Raw genomic sequence first — 16,388 nt, 5'->3', positions numbered from 1 at the left:
AAGACTCTTGCTCTTGAAATACATTTAGATTAGAACATTTGATATTCTGTAACTTCATCAGCTTAAAAGCAAATAAAGGATTTGAATTTTGTTCTTAAAAGCAAGAAGAATGTTCTTTAAACATATCAATGTAAGGAATTTTAAATATATATGTGTGCATGAATAGCAACTACTGCATATTAATTAGATCAGTATTGATGTTCATGAAGTTTTTTCCAAAGTATTCCAAATATTTCTGAGGGTGGGGGAAGGAATGATTGATAACTGGCATTTTATTTGATTGTTCATTTTGAACATTTTTAATAGGTCTGGGCAAGAGTGACTATGAATAGACAACTTCTTGATCATATGGATTCATGGACAGCCAAGTTCAGAAATGTAAGTTCTGACATTACTCTTTGGACAATATTAGTGCCTCTTAATGTACAAAGTATGTTGTTAGAATATCAATTAGAGATGTTAATTATTAGAATATCAGAATTAAGTATTATTAAAAGTGCAGTATGTGTGGCACATATATAAGAATAAACATGATGTTTACCATATGGTGTCCGTATCTTGGGATTTTTTTTCCCTCCGTATTTAGCAAATCAGTGTATTTTGAGTAGATAAAGGAACCGTGTATTTAGTTGCTAAGATTTTCCCTTTCCCAACATCTCAATTTTACTTTTCAAAGAGCTTTCCTGTCAGAGCCTGTTATGTGTCTAGAAATGTGAGAGAAGCAAAAATGAGGTCCTTAACGTCAGAAAACTTCAGAGTTAGAGAACATAACATATGCTTGAAGCTACTTCAGAATATATCAATTTCTTCGATTTTTCCAAAGAAGAACCTTCTAATCTTTGGCCTAGAGGTTGGCAAGGCCAGCTCTTGCATATACAGAGTGAGTTAGTTCCCTGGTTTCAACCCTGCCTCTTTCTGTCGTTCTCTGTAGTACCTGTTTGTCCCGGTTCCGGGGGGCGAATTGGCCCCTCCTCCACTGCAGGAAGCTCCTCCACTTAGATTCTATAGAGGCTGCCGCTTCTTCCACTGTTTGATCCTTCAACACTCATCCACCCACTCTACAGCTTCTAGAAATATGTTGAAATCACTTGTTCTCCTTTTTTCTTCTTTTACTATAATTTAAATAGGGTATCAAGAGGGAGTGGTGAAAATAGTAGCCTACTTTCTTGAACCAGAAGCCTGATTGGCTTTTTTGAATAAGAATTCCAGAGCCAGCCCTAGAACTACTCAATCAGGTTTTCTGGGAATGAGGCCTAGATCTCTCTCCTGGACCTAGTAGATAATTTTGTTGCAGCCTAGGAGTGGCTGGCACGTAGGATACACTTAATAAATGTTAGAAGAATGAACAAGTGAAATGATGTCCTAGAACTGTACTTTCTTTTATTTCCACTCATAGGCTTCTCTAAAAATGTTAATATATTTATAAAGTCTTGGTCAGAAATATTAGCTTAGAAGAAATACAAACACAATCCTTTATCTGAATTCCTAGGCTACAGTGTTCTGAAATTTAGGGTTTTTTGTAGTTTTTTTAAAAAAGCAGTATATGCATATACCATATATTTTGTAATACACTAGCAGGGTCTTGTTAGTACTCAGTAATCAACCACATTAATGTTTCTGCAGCAAAGCATATGCACTGTCACACTAGGTAGGATAAAGTCTAAAAATAGCTTCACAGGAATTCAGTTCAGGTCTTGCCAGTATATCAAATTTTCTTGCTAAATAGATTATAAAAACACTTCATTTTCAGAGGCTTTTTAATTCAAAAATTTTATAATGAATTCTATAGACTTGTATTTGATCTGAAGCTTGTTTTCATCCTTCTACTTTATGGTTAAACAGAAGTGTGAAAACAGAAATGGTGGTTGAAGTTGCTGTGAACAAGCACAAAACACATAACACACAAACTAGATGGGGTATTTCCTTGGGCAGTCTTTTCACATTCCAGAATGAGTTTGATATCAGCCATGCAAAGTGGAATTTGAAATTCCTAGTCCTAAAGTGAATATTGTAATATTCACAAACTAGTTTCAAATACAGTAAAATCTGTTTTCCACATGGTTAGGGGATTGAGTGAGCCTGCTGATAGCTAATCAGTTATGTTAGTTTTAAAAACTATTCTACTAACCACAAACCAGTATAAATGCTACATGTGTAAATGTGTGAATAATTACCTAGAAATGTAAACTGAAGATGATCCTTTTAGCTAAGTATAATGATCCTAGAAAGAAGAATTTAAGAAAAACTTAACATGTAACTGAAAGTTTTATATCTTCAAAAAATAGGCATATGTGATTTAAGAATATAACTTAGTCAAGTTATACTCCATTAGCATAGTTACTTATCTCTCTCTAGACTTCAGGTAGCTGCTACTTCCATTCTCTTTCACTATATTAATATTCAAGTACAAGACAGCAAAAATAGTTTCATGAAAATAATTATTTGAGAAATGCTTTAAAATTGTGTGTGTAAAATCATTACCTCATTTCTTCCTAGTGGATCAATGAGACAATATTAGTGCCCCTTGTACAAGAGATTGAGTCTGTCAGCACACAAATGAGGCGAATGGGTTGTCCAGAGCTGCAAATAGGAGGTATGTGAAAATAGAGCCCAGCGTTTGAGTTCCTTCAGTGAAGCTGCCAAGTGGAAAATTTCTTCTTGTAATGGGCGATTTAACAACACCTTTTGTTATCTTGAGGTGAAGAAAAAAACTAAATGTCTATAATATCACTTTTTTAAAAATGTAACAGTTTTATTGAGATATATGCAGTTCACCCATTTAAAGTCTACAATTCAAAGGTTTGGGTTGTGCAAACCATCCCCACAGTCAAGTTTGAATAGTTCATCACCCAAAAAGGAAACCCCGTAGACCCGTTTCCCATCACCACCCATCCTCCAACCCTAGGCAACTACCAGCCTACTTTCTGTCTCTTTAGATAGGCCTGTTTTGGATATTTCATCTAAATGGGATCATACAATATGTTGTCCTTTGTGACTGGCTTCTCTCACTTAACAATATTTTCAGGGTTCATCCATGTTGTAGTGTTTATCAGTACTTCGTTTCTTTTTATTGCCAAATAATATCCCATTGTTTGGATCTACCACATTTTGTTTACCCGTTCATCATTTGATTGACATTTGGGTTGTTTTCACTTTTTTGGTTATTATGAATAATGCTGCTATGAACACATATGTACAAATGTTTGTGTGAATATATTTTAATTTCTCTTGGGTACTACCTAAAAGTGGAATTGCTAAGCCATATGGTAAATCCATGTTTAACCTTTTGAGGGATTGCCAGACTGTTTTCTAAAGCAGCTGCACCATTTTACATCCCCACCTACAGTGTATAAGGGCTCCAGTTTCTCACATCCTTGCCAATACTTTTTATTATGTGTCTTTTTCAGTTGTCCTAATGGATATGAAATGGTATCTCATTGTGTTTTTAGTTTGCATTTCCCTGATGGCTAATGATGTTGAGCATCTTTTCATGTGCTGGTCCATTCTTGTATCTTCATAAGCGAAATATCTTTTCAGATCCTTTACCCAGTTTTTTTTTCCCTTTGCCTATTTTTAAATTGGGTTATTTGTCTTTTTATTATTGAGTTGTAGGTGTTCTTTATATATTCAAGATACAAGTCTCTTATTAGATATTAATTACAAATTATACAAAGCATAAAAAATGTGTACAGTGCTAATTTAAAATCCCCTTTTTTCAACTTTCTTATCTGCTAAAAATAAAATTGTTAAGGTTTTGTGTAATATAATTTGCCTAAAGTATATATATACTGTAACTTATTTAGTGTTAAATAATTAGGTTTCAAAATAAATAAGGAATATTTTAGTCAATCAGCTTTCTAGAGAATAAATTTCTCTTTGAAATATGTAAGGGCTTTGGATTGCACATTAACACTTTCCATTTGCTTTTGGGTATCTTTTAATCAGTCTTTTATTCTCTGGAATAAGTATAGAGTTGTGCATCACTAAAGTACCCACGTGTTGAGTATCCAAATGTTTTATATATAATGTATACAACACTCACATTAACCTTGAAAGCTAGCTTTTAGTGCCACATTTTATGGATCAGGCTACTAAGACTCAGAGAGGTTAAGTAACTTGCCCAGTGTCACAGAGCAGTGATTTGAGGCCAGAGCTTTCTGACTCCAAAGTCAGAGGGTTACTTTCTTGGTAATGTTATTTGAACCTATGCTTATCCTTTTTGAGCTTTTTATAAGCTATAAAAATATGTATCTTTCACAACATTTTTACCAGTGTGATGTGCTTTTTAAAAAAGAATAACATTGTTTTATCACTATGAAAGCAACATGCATATGTTCATTGTAGAAAATTTGGAAAGTACAGAAATACACAAAGAATATTACCCATGATTGCGCTTCAGTAGATAACCACAATCAATCAGTTTTAAATCACAATCACTTATTCCTTTTGGAGAAAAATACTATGATACTATATATATCAATGGTAAGTTATACCATAATTTAAGAACATTAAACTGTGAAAAGTGTATATTTAGGAGTTGAGCAAATAGTACATATGTATGTATATATTTTTAATTAAATTGGGGTCATACTGTTTTGTTACCTGCTTTTTTCCCTCCACTTTTTCTATTTTGTTAAATATTCTCCAGTACTATTTTTATGGCTAGTTTGTATTTCTTTTATGTATGTAATATATTGTATTTAACTGATCTTTATTATTTAAAATTTAGAAGATTTTCCCTTTACTGTTATTAATAATGCCGTAAGTAAATGTCCTTTTACCTAAATGTTTGTATACATTTATAATTATTTCCTTAGGATAATTTCTTAGGAGTGAAGTTGTTAAGTTCAATAGGTATAAATATATTAAGGCTTTTAATGTACATAGCCCTTCAAAAAGCTTATACCAATTTATATTCTAGCAATAATGTCACATATAAGAAAGCCTTTTTCCCAACATTGGGTATTACTAGTATGGTTGGACATTTTGAAACTTTCTGTTGGTTTATTCATTTCTTTGGATAGTTGTCTTTCATGAAGCGATGAGAGAAATCACTGTCAATAAAAGTTTTCACTTGTCACTGGCATAATGGGCAACTTTTAATTCAACCTGATTTTGAAAGCTGTCATGTGTCTTTTTATATATACCCCACAAAAATTTTCTGTGTATTAGTTGTTTATAGATTTGACAAAATGGATTTGGCTGTTTTTGGAGTATGCATGTGTTTGTGTGTGTAAATCTGGCCACCTTGCCAGAAGTGATCAAATAAATTGTAGGTAAAGTAGATAATGCAGATTGTTAAGATAAACTATCATTGCTTTCCTTTATTCCTTCAACATCTATTGAAGGAAGAGCATTTGAAGTTTTTTCAAAGATCCACATGAGGAATAATCTGTGTTCTGTGTGTTTTAATTTTAACAGAGGCTAGTATTACTAGCTTGAAGCAGGCTGCTCTGGTCAAAGCTCCACTCATTCCAACTCTAAATACAATCGTGCAGTATCTAGACCTCACGCCAAATCAGGAATACTTGTTTGAAAGGATCAAAGGTAATTATTGATTTGAAGAGGGAAAAAATGAAAGCTTTTTCACTAGTTTGAAATTTTATACAGGTAACATGGAAAAAAAAATTTTTTTTTAATTATAAGTATCACTGAAGTATGATCTTATTTTATAAATATGTATTTAATTATGGCTTTATTAAGGCTTATACTTGAACAACTTTTGAGTTTTACATTCTATATGCTTAAAAATGGTCAAAATAATGTAGTTAGCCTTGAATACATTAATTACTAATTTTGTTCTAAATAGGGAAACTTAAATATGAGCTAAATGGGCTCACATGAATATTTCACTCATTTTCTATTCTTAAGCTACCAAGAATGGATGCCACAATGACATTCTTTATAATTTCAGCATGCTGATCCTATTTCTTTCGATTTTTATAAGTCATATGTAATATGCTGCTTCTTTATATTTCTGTTATATTCTGATTATTTGGGGGAAATATGATCTTCTGAGGAGACTGACTTGAGACTCAGGAAATTTAGCCTCCCTGATACTCCCACATACTCTCTTTATGCCTCCCTACATTTATTTGGATAAACTCTGTAAAATGTTCTCATCACTAAAACAAGTTTTAGAAATAGTATTTCACTCTTTAGATTTATCATAAATCTTAATTTGAAAATATAATGTTGCCCCTTCTCTATTCTAGGTTTGGACTGAGGTTTAGGAATAAACATTTATCATGACTTACTTAGGAATAAACATTTATCATGACTTACTTACTTATTTATATATGGCTGCATTGGGTCTTCTTTGCTGCGCGTGGGCTTTCTTTAGTTGTGGTGAGCGGGCTTTCTTTAGTTGTGGCGAGTGGGGGCTACTCTTCGTTGTGGTGCACGGGCTTCTCATTGCAGTGGCTTCTCTTGTTGCGGAGCACGGGCTCTAGGCACACGGGCTTCAGTAGTTGTGGCACGCAGGCTCAGTAGTTGTGGCTCGTGGACTCTAGAGCACAGGCTCAGTAGTTGTGGCGCACAGGCTTAGTTGCTCCAAAGCATGTGGGATCTTCCTGGACCAGGACTCAAACCTGTATCCCCTGCATTGGCAGGTGGATTCTTAACCACTGTACCACCAGGGAAGTCCCCATGGTTCTATTTAAATTAATCTTTTATATCTTGTATTTCTTTGTCTGCATGTTTTGATCAGGTGTTTATGATGTTATACTTTCCTTATTGTAACCCCTTAGCCTTTTTTTTCCTTCTTTCTTGTATATTCTTAGCTTATTTTATTTTACCTTTGTTGCTACAGAACTTTCTCAAGGAGGCTGTATGAGCTCATTTCGATGGAATAGAGGTGGAGACTTCAAAGGCCGCAAGTGGGATACAGACCTGCCCACTGATTCTGCTGTAAGTCCCCAGTTTTATTTTGTTTTTTCAGTTTGACATTTTTGTTACTGGGTTTATTTTTCCCTTATAAAAATGAGTATTAAAAAGAACTTAGAGGGAATTCCCTGGCAGTCCAGTGGTTGGGACTCAGTGTTGTCACTGCCGTGGGCCCGGGTTCAATCCCCGGTCAGGGAACTAAGATCCTGCAAGCCACACAGTGAGGCCAAAAAGAAAATAAATAAATAAATGAATAAATAAATAAAAATGAAAATGAAAACAAAATAAATAAAAAGAACTTAGAAACTAAGTAGAAATAAAAAATTTTTTGTACCAGCATCTTAACCCAACCACTGTTAATATTTTGGTATACTTTCTTTTTTTTTTTCTTTACTTAGATTGTGCTAATTTTAATGTTTTTATCGATACAGATATAATAACCCCATATGTAAAATTATGTCTCCTGCTTTTTTTCACTTTTCAGTGTTCTTATTCGCACTATTACACACTGTCATTTAACTGTTCTCCTATATTGGACCTAAAAGTTTGGGAAACGTAGTGGGGGAGGGATTTTTGTTTTTCTGTCTTAAATAATACTGCCAGGAGTAACATAATGCATGTTTCTTTCTTATTTAGGATTATGATTTTAAGAAAGATTCCTAGAATTAGATTTATGAAATCAAAGAGTATAAAGTTTTTGAGCATTTAAGAGTTTTTCAAAATTATGTTTGTTTTGTTTTTTATAGTGACTGTTATGTGTGAAAATGAAGTTTTAAATGCTGATACTCAAATTCAGAATTGAATGTATGTGTATTTTATTTTGACTTTGCTGTTAATTACCTATATGGGTGTGAATGATCCACTTAACAGAAAACTAGGAATGTCTTGCTCTAATCTTTTCATTTTATAGATTTCATCTTACAGATATAACCACTTGAAAGCATTTTTGCTAATTCTTTCTTTGGGGAAAAACTTAAAAATTGGAGTCATTATAAACATGTTTTAGAAGTACCACATACTTGATCGATTTTCATGCTGACTTTGAAAAATTGTTTCCTCGTCTTCAGATCATCATGCATGTGTTTTGTACCTACCTTGATTCCAGACTACCTCCACATCCTAAATACCCTGATGGAAAAACATTTACTTCTCAGCACTTTGTTCAGACACCAAATAAACCAGGTATAAACAACCACTCCTAAAAGGATGAGTTGAGCTTTTCACATGAAATACATCTAGTGGTTTTGTTTTTGTTTTTTTAATGTAGCATATTTCCTTTACAGACGTGACAAATGAGAATGTTTTTTGCATTTATCAGAGTGCTATCAACCCTCCCCATTATGAGCTAATCTACCAGCGTCATGTCTACAGTCTTCCAAAGGTACTTCTAAATGTAGCAGTTGCTATTACTAATGTCATGGATGACTTGCTTTGTTAATATTTTTAAAATTAGATTCTCTTGTTTATGGAATAGGTAAACTTTTTAAATTAGGGAAAAAGTGCTAGTTTTATATCCCTTTTTCTAAAACTCTAAAAGTAATATGTGCTTAATTTGGAGAAGTATGAAGAAAAGGAAGAAAAGTTCATTATTCCATTATGTACAGGAAGCTCTTGTTAACATTTGGTATAATTTTTTTGGTAAATTTCATTTTGGTCTTTCTCTGTACTTATTTATGGGTTGAAATCATATTATTTATGTAGTTTTATATCCTTTTTAAAATTAATGTTATAATTTTCCATGCCTTTAAGAATCTTCGTTAAAACACTTTTTAATGGCTATTTTAAAACTTCACAATAAAATTATAACATAATTTATTTAACCACTCCCCTACAGTTAGATATTTTGGATGTTTCTAAGTCTTCATTATCATAAATACCTTTATGCATATAGCTGTCTGCATTTTGGGTAGTTTTTTAGCCTGAAGTCCAAAAATGGAATTCTGGGTTATAGAATATTTTCAAGGCTGTTAAAATATATTATCAAATTACTTTATTAAAAAGGTGATTGTACCAGTTTACACTTCTATCCAGGTATTTTACTTTTGATTACAAACATCAGTTCTGTTGATGACCTTTGCAGTTATTTTTGTTACCAGCATCTATACTAAGAAATTTTACATAGACTATAATCATAAATTGTATCCTTCACTTCATCAGATACCCAGGAGAGAATTTTTTTTTTTTTAAGTTTAATATTTCAACTTTGTAAGTGTAAATATTTTGGGCCATTCAAGTTCCATGCAAATCCTTTTTTTTGTTTGTTTTTTAAAGAAACACTGTCTTTAAAAATCGTATATCCTAAGATTTTTTTAGTAAAAACACTAAATCAGAATAAGCAGGTATAAGTTAATCAGTAAATTGAAAATCTAAATCAGGAGCTATTTCACAGAGCAGAAATTATATATAATAGTTTGATTTTAGTGCTGGCAAAATGCTGCCTCATAGTCCCTTGTAGATAAAATAAATTTACATTTAATATGTTACTTACACTGTTAACATATATCATAATGTATTTTGAAGTGTGATTAAAGGTTTTTTAATCCCAACACTGTTGTTTATGCTGTTAATTTTGGGGATAGAGTATTTTTTGTGTGTAGGATACAGGGGTACCAGCTTCAGAATAGCTCCCATCCAGACCTTCATAAATGCTGCTCCCCATGTATGGGAACTTCCCAATGTGTTTATTTCTGCTCATCTTTCAGGTCTCAACTTAAAAATTTCTCTCTCAGGGAGGCATTGCTTGCCTCACCACTCTGGGTTTAATGCATATGTTCCCATGGCACCCTACACCTCCTTCTTTCTCATAACATTCATCATACTTTATTGTAATTCTGAGTTTCCTGTCTGCCTTTCCTACTAGACCTTAAGCTCCTCAATTACATGGATCCTCTCTGTTTTATTCACCACAGTATTCCCACTTCCTAGCACAAAAGTGGGCACTTTGTTTAATGAATGAATGAAAGGCTGAATTACATGGAATTCTGAGTTAGTAGAATATAAATTGATAGGATCTGCATTTACCTATCAGGCTGAATGGTTTGGTTTGGTTAGGTTTAAATCTTGCTGTATTTTTTGTCTTTGTTCCAGGGCCGAAATAATATGTTTCATACATTGTTAATGTTCCTCTACATCATAAAGACCAAAGAGTCAGGAATGCTTGGGTAAGTATTTATGCTTTAAACATACAAGTACTTAACTTATATACTGTTTTTCTTATGTTAAGATTCTGCAGAAGGCAGCATCATATACTGAAGATTTGTGGACTGAACAGTAAGAGATATGGTTTCTAGTACTAGCTCAGCCCTGTCACTAACCAGCTCTGCCATCTTGAGCAAGTCCATTACAGTAATTCCTTGGAACCTCCATTTCCCCATTGGTAAAAAGGCAATTTGACCACATCATTGGCTTTACAGCTGTGTCCCCCAGAGGAACAACCCTGATATATCAGGCTCTTGCCACTTTAAAATTAAAAAACCAAAACAAAAACAAAACTGGAGTCCTATTTATTCAGGCTATCCCATTTCAGACACAAAGCCTGCTGCAAAATGTTTACACTTTCAGAGAGACTAAGCCAGCACCGGTTCCATAATATTGTTAATTGGGATGGAAAAATGGTCAGTTGAAATTGTTTACTTTGTTTATTCTAAATACTTAGTAATGAAGCTCACATACTGTTACAATAAACTCAAAATTGCTGTCTTGTTATTTAGGTGATTTGAAATTTTAGTCCTTCAAATAATATTTGAAGTAAATGGACCTCAGCTAATGCTGGGTAAATCTGGTAATGCAAGGACTGGAAGTCTGAAAATCTGGGTTCTGGGTCCATCTCTGCCTGCACTAGGTAACCTGAGGTTAAAAAAATGTAAAGGGAAGGGCTGAATAGAAAATATCAGGGGTCGGTTCCTGTTTGGTATGCATGCTTCTTTTCAGTTTTATAGGTGTCCTGTTTATACAGGTTCTGGAACTCCACTGTCCAATACAGCAGCCGCCAGCCACATGTGGCATTGAGCATTTGAAACATGATTAGTCCAAATTGAGATGGGCTGTCAGTGTAAACTACATAGACTAGAATTTGAAGACCTAGTACCAAAAAAGAAGAAGTAAAATATCTCTAATAATTTTGTATATTGATGACATGTTGAAATAATGGATATACTGAGTTAAAGAATATTTATGCTACCATGCCTCTTTTTTATTTTTTTAATTACAAAAATAATGCATGATCAGTATAGAAATATTTAAACAATATAGCAGTGTATAAACTAGACATTGAAAACTCCCCTCTGATCAACTCTCTCTTCTGATCAACTCTGCCTCGAGGTATCCAGTGTGTGAACAGTTTCAGGTGTACATTTTCAGACTACTTTCTGGGGAAAGTTGATTTTGTTTTTAGTTTTCATTTTGTTTAAAAATATATTGTACCCAAACGTATTACTCTGTGACCTGCCTTTTAATCTTATGGTATATCTTGGATATTCTTCTATGTCAGTAAATACAGACTTTTTTCCTAAATTTTCTAGCAGTATTTAGTGATAGATATACATGTGTTAGAAAAATGGAATGTGCTATAAATATATTGTTTTGTAATTCTTAACAGTGTTTCTGGAAGACTATTTTGAAGTGAGGAATTAATTTAAAAGTATTTTAAATAAATAATGAATTTTTGGTTTTAATTGAAAATTTATCTTTTCTCTAAAAATCTAAATTGATACTTGATACATAAGTGATTTGTCATGATAGCATGAAGCTTGTGTTGAGTACCATATATAGTTTGTCATATACATAAAAATGTAAAATCTTTAAAAGTATTGGGTTGGCCTAAAAGTTCATTTGGGTTTTCTGTAACATCTTAGTGGGGCAGTAATTTACGCAGAGGCCCAAAAGAATTGGTATAATATTTAAAGTGCTTATCTTCTCTGAATGAGGAACTTACATGTGGAAAATGAAACATTTTAGACTAAAACTAATCTGTTTTATTTATTTGCGATTTTTTTTTTTTAACCAAGGGAAAAGTCTTTGAAATTAACTTTTAAAATATGATTAATCTTTTTAATACATTTTGGAACAATCAAATGTTAAAAACTGCTCTCCTATACCTTAAAGGAAGGAAGTTTCCTTTGCTTAAAGGAAATAAGCAAGTGGCTCAAATATAGACCATTTGGAATCATGCCCATAACACAGCAGTTTGATACAAATCCATTATTAGTTCAGTGCCACATATTTGTGCGGTAGTGGAATGAGATGAATGTTTTACATACAAAAGGGAAAAGAAATCTAGACAGAATTGACTGCACGGTAATTTAAGTGTCCTGTTTAGCAAAAGACACCATAAATAAAGTTTAAAACTAAATGACAAACTGAGACAAAGCATTATAATTTCAACATTTAGAGCAAAGCCAAGTTAATATCCATCATGTATAAGGAGCATATATGTTAATTAGAAAAGAAAAATATAGAAAATGGTCAAAGACACGAGAGACTTTCATAGAAGAGTGTCGTGCAAATGGTTAATGAACATGAAAAGATGCTTAGTCTCATATACAATCAAGCCAAAATTAAAACATTTTTTTCTATCAAATTGAAATTTATCATTTGCAGTGTTGGTGAGGGTATGGAGAAATGGGAAAACACAGTTGATGAAATGACCTTTTTTGAACAGGCAAAATTCTCTAAGAGGCCTAGCATTTCTAACTCCTCAATTTTTAAAAATTTAATTGACATTTTTACTTAAATCCTACTTGCTAAAATTGTCCTGTTTAACTCTATCTGTTGTAATAATTCTTGAGGTCCACTGAAAAATTAATTTTCCACGCTCCATAAGTCCATTTATTCTAAATTTGGGTTTTAAGCACAGTTAAGAAAGTAATTACTGTTTCTAGAATTCACCTGATAAACCATGTGTAACATAACTTATTTCAGAAAAGCACTAAATGTTAATTAAACATGTATCCCTTGTAAAGACTCCTATTTTAGTTATTTGAAAAAAGACCTTAAATGCTGGGCAATCAATTGCACTAAAACTTTTTTTTTTCTCTTTATAGGAGAGTTAATCTTGGTCTATCCGGTGTGAATATTTTGTGGATTTTTGGCGAGTAGTGGGTCATTTAATTCCAAACTTTTGGACTTTATTTGACTGAATCAGAAGTTGAATCTAAGTATCTCTGAGTCACTGCCTCTTCTGAAATAAGATACATATGTGTATGTTTCAGACTCTTTAGATTTAACAAAAAATTAGCTATTATGAAACTTCTTTGTAAAAGTATGCCCTATATCTTCTACACCAAGAAACATTACTTTATCATTTCAGAAAAAAACTGCAACCCTTCAGATTTTTGTTGGCCAAAACAGTGCAGTTCCCCCTTAATTGAGTCCTTCTTCACTGTAACCCCCCAAATGAGAATCATCCGCCTGATTCCTCCCCACAAAAATTGTTTTTTCAGTTGAGTTATTTAGTATAAATAATTTTTTTAAAAAAGCAAATTGCTGGGCTTCCCTGGTGGCGCAGTGGTTGAGAATCTGCCTGCTAATGCAGGGGACACGGGTTTGAGCCCTGGTCTGGGAAGATCCCACATGCCGCAGAGCAACTAGGCCCGTGAGCCACAACTACTGAGCCTGCGCGTCTGGAGCCTGTGCTCCGCAACGAGAGGCCACGATAGGCCCGCGCACCGCGATGAAGAGTGGCCCCCACTTGCCGCAGCTAGAGTAAGCCCTTGCACAGAAACGAAGACCCAACACAGCCAAAAATAAATAAATAAATAAATAAATAATAATTTTAAAAAAAGAGAACTTTGTAAGGTAGCAATTTCTGTCTTTCCAATGTATCCTTTAAAAAAAAAAAAAAAGCAAATTGCTTATTTTTTTTTAATGTTTATATTACCCCAGTGTTCAACAAATTAGCCCAAGGCCCATATTTTAAAAAATAAGATAAACTTTTAAATAATAGTTCATGTGCATTTAAAAAATATTATTGGAAGAGGTTTGACGGTATTAATGTTTAAAAAGTCAACTCTTGATGAAGTTCACAGTCTTGAACATGGTTTGAAAGATGCTGCCTGATCTTCCCTCTGCCCCCCTTGCCCCTGCCTCCACTCCAGTCTTGCCTTGCCCCTCTCCTTCCGTGCCCCAGCCACACTGGCGCTCTCTCAGCTCTCATCCCAGGGCCTCCGTGCACTCCCGCTGCCTGAGACACTCCGGCCCCACTCTTGGTCTAGCCAACCCTCCTCAGCACCCTTCTAGGCTCTGCCTAAATATTGCTTTCCCAGAGAAGCTCTCCCTCCCCCCACTCCTTCCATTCCCACCTCCCGCAGATCCCCTGACTGTTTTCTCTCTTGGTACCTTTCACCTTTGCTTCATATCACCGACCATGGTTTGAAATCACATAGGCACGTGCATTTCTTTATATGTCTCTCTAAACCTGTGCTGTTCAATACAGCAGCTACCTGAGGCTGTTAAGCACTTGAAACATGCCTAGTCCAAATTGTGATGCGCCATAAGTGTAAAATCACACCACTTTCAAAGACTTGATAGGAATAAAAGACTGTAAACTAAAAAATAAATAACTATAAAAATAAAAAGTCAACTCTTGGATTAAATTTAGCTGATAGAATTAAACTATTTAGGTCTTAGTTAAGAGGCTGAAGACATCAAGAAAACAATTGCCTTGGTTTTAATAACTCAGTTTCACTGTTCCATAATATTGTATTGAGTTCCCTTCTTTAAGATATGATATCTTATCTGTTTAAATTTTTTAGATATGTTCAAAATATCTGGAGAGTAAGAAATTACCAAGTTTGTAAGTTTTGCTTGACTCTCCATCTTTATTTTCTTACATGTATATGTAGTATATCTAAGGCTAGTCAGCAATTGCATGTATTTTCTGGGTTGACATGTTACTAGAGAGTGCTTTACCTGGAAACAACTAAAACTAGTATTTTCTCAATAACTCCGTGTCAGTATTACATATGCAGCTCATTTTGTATAATTTGTAAATCTTGTTCCTGTTTTTTAAAAGTCAGATGTCCAAAGGAAAGGAAGTTTCTATCTTTTAACTGCTTTTGATGTATGTTAAATTTGTTTGTTATGATAAAATACCAATTAAACATGTTAATATAAGAACATGTTAAAATCGAAGTCTACAGTTTCAAAAGTTGGTGTGCTACTTCACAATTACAAAGAGTAAAAAATGATGTGTCATTTCTTATATTAAAAAAAGTTTATGTGTCAGAAATGCAATATACGGTAAATATTTCACGTAAAAAGACTAGGGGTACACATTAAAAAGAAAAGATATTTTGTTTGCATACTAAGGGTGGTGTGGGTTACTATACTCTGGGTAGCTTTCATATATTAACTTGTCTTCACAAATGTTTGAGCCAGCATATACTTACTATAGCTTTTATTAAAAATACTTTGATGAATTAGTTTGAATTCATACTTAAGGAAGACAGTGCACTGCAAACATGGTAAATTTTTTGGTGCTTGTGTTAAAATGAGTAAATATTTCTCACAAGTTTTTATTTTCTTTGCTTGACTCATCCTTGTGGGATCAAATCCACTAATCTTCTAGATTATGTTCACTGTATCACTTATTCTTTTTTTCTCTATGAATATCAGCCTTTTCTTCCGCCAGATTTGTTTAGAGGCATGTTTATAATTTAGTTCCTACTATAACATAAAAATGCTGTGTTGCTTGACTTTCTCAAATAGATATACACTTTAAACTGATATTTTAGTGGTGAAGACATGCAGCATGTAGATGGCACTTCTAAACTCAGCTTTGTGATATAAATCCTTTGAAAGCGGGCATTCCTCAAAGGTCATGCTTTGGTCCTCTGTCTCACTGCTTATGCTTTTCCTTAGAGATCTCATTCATTCTGTGACTTCAGTTATCACCTCTGCATTTGATTCCCAAGTTCATCACCAACCATACTGTCTTTCCTGAGCTCTAGTGTTAAATTTCCTGTGACCTGTCAGACATTTCCACTTGGATATCGTGCACATTCTCCATGTGTGGAACTGAATTCACATCTGCTGAAACAGATGTTTCCCTCTTCTAACATCCCTTTTTCTGTTCATTGTACTACCAGTCGCCCACACTCAAAACTCTGCTGTCATCTTGACTCCTTGAGCTCCCTGGGTCCCCAATCCAATCAGGCAGCAGTATCTTCCATTCTTTCTTAACAATGTCTCTTGCAGCTGTCCCTTTCCATTTCTGCTGCCACTATGCTCATTTACACTCTTATCAACTCACACAGGACTACTACAACAGCCTAATTAATCTCACAGCTTCCTAATTGTTGCCATGCTTACAGATTTTCCAATTCATCCTGCACACTCTCTTCAAATTCATCTTCCTAAAACACTTGTTTGATCATTTCATTCTCCTGATAAATTCCTTGGCCTGACATTTAAAACCCTTCACAATCTGGCCCCAAGCTAGCCTTATCCACCTGGATCCTTGGCTTCAGCCATTGTAGGCTGCTCCTTGCTGGGCTGTCTGCATG

The 16,388-nt window shown here is 33.9% G+C and overlaps 1 protein-coding gene across 2 annotated transcripts in view; it reads left to right on the top strand.

Annotated features, from left to right (window-relative positions):
• TMEM209 (transmembrane protein 209) overlaps nt 1-14,972 on the top strand; it is a 31,049-nt gene extending 16,077 nt beyond the window's left edge. Inside the window, exons 8-15 of one of the 2 annotated variants that reach the window (XM_061198052.1) lie at nt 307-378; nt 2,497-2,593; nt 5,422-5,547; nt 6,812-6,909; nt 7,953-8,067; nt 8,169-8,266; nt 9,973-10,046; nt 12,927-14,972. In XM_061198052.1, the coding sequence (XP_061054035.1) occupies nt 307-378; nt 2,497-2,593; nt 5,422-5,547; nt 6,812-6,909; nt 7,953-8,067; nt 8,169-8,266; nt 9,973-10,046; nt 12,927-12,981 (735 nt within the window). In that variant the 3' untranslated portion in view covers nt 12,982-14,972. Of the gene's footprint in view, nt 1-306; nt 379-2,496; nt 2,594-5,421; nt 5,548-6,811; nt 6,910-7,952; nt 8,068-8,168; nt 8,267-9,972; nt 10,047-12,926 lie in introns of those variants that run through there. The other variant, XR_009701779.1, reaches the window with a different exon arrangement.
• The last annotated feature ends 1,416 nt before the right edge of the window (nt 14,973-16,388 follow it).

Source organism: Eubalaena glacialis, chromosome 8, assembly GCF_028564815.1.
Source record: "Eubalaena glacialis isolate mEubGla1 chromosome 8, mEubGla1.1.hap2.+ XY, whole genome shotgun sequence".
NCBI classification, from domain to species: Eukaryota; Metazoa; Chordata; class Mammalia; order Artiodactyla; family Balaenidae; genus Eubalaena; species Eubalaena glacialis.
The sequence above is the reverse complement of the archived record's forward strand: the minus strand, read 5'-3'. Positions and strand labels throughout refer to the sequence as shown.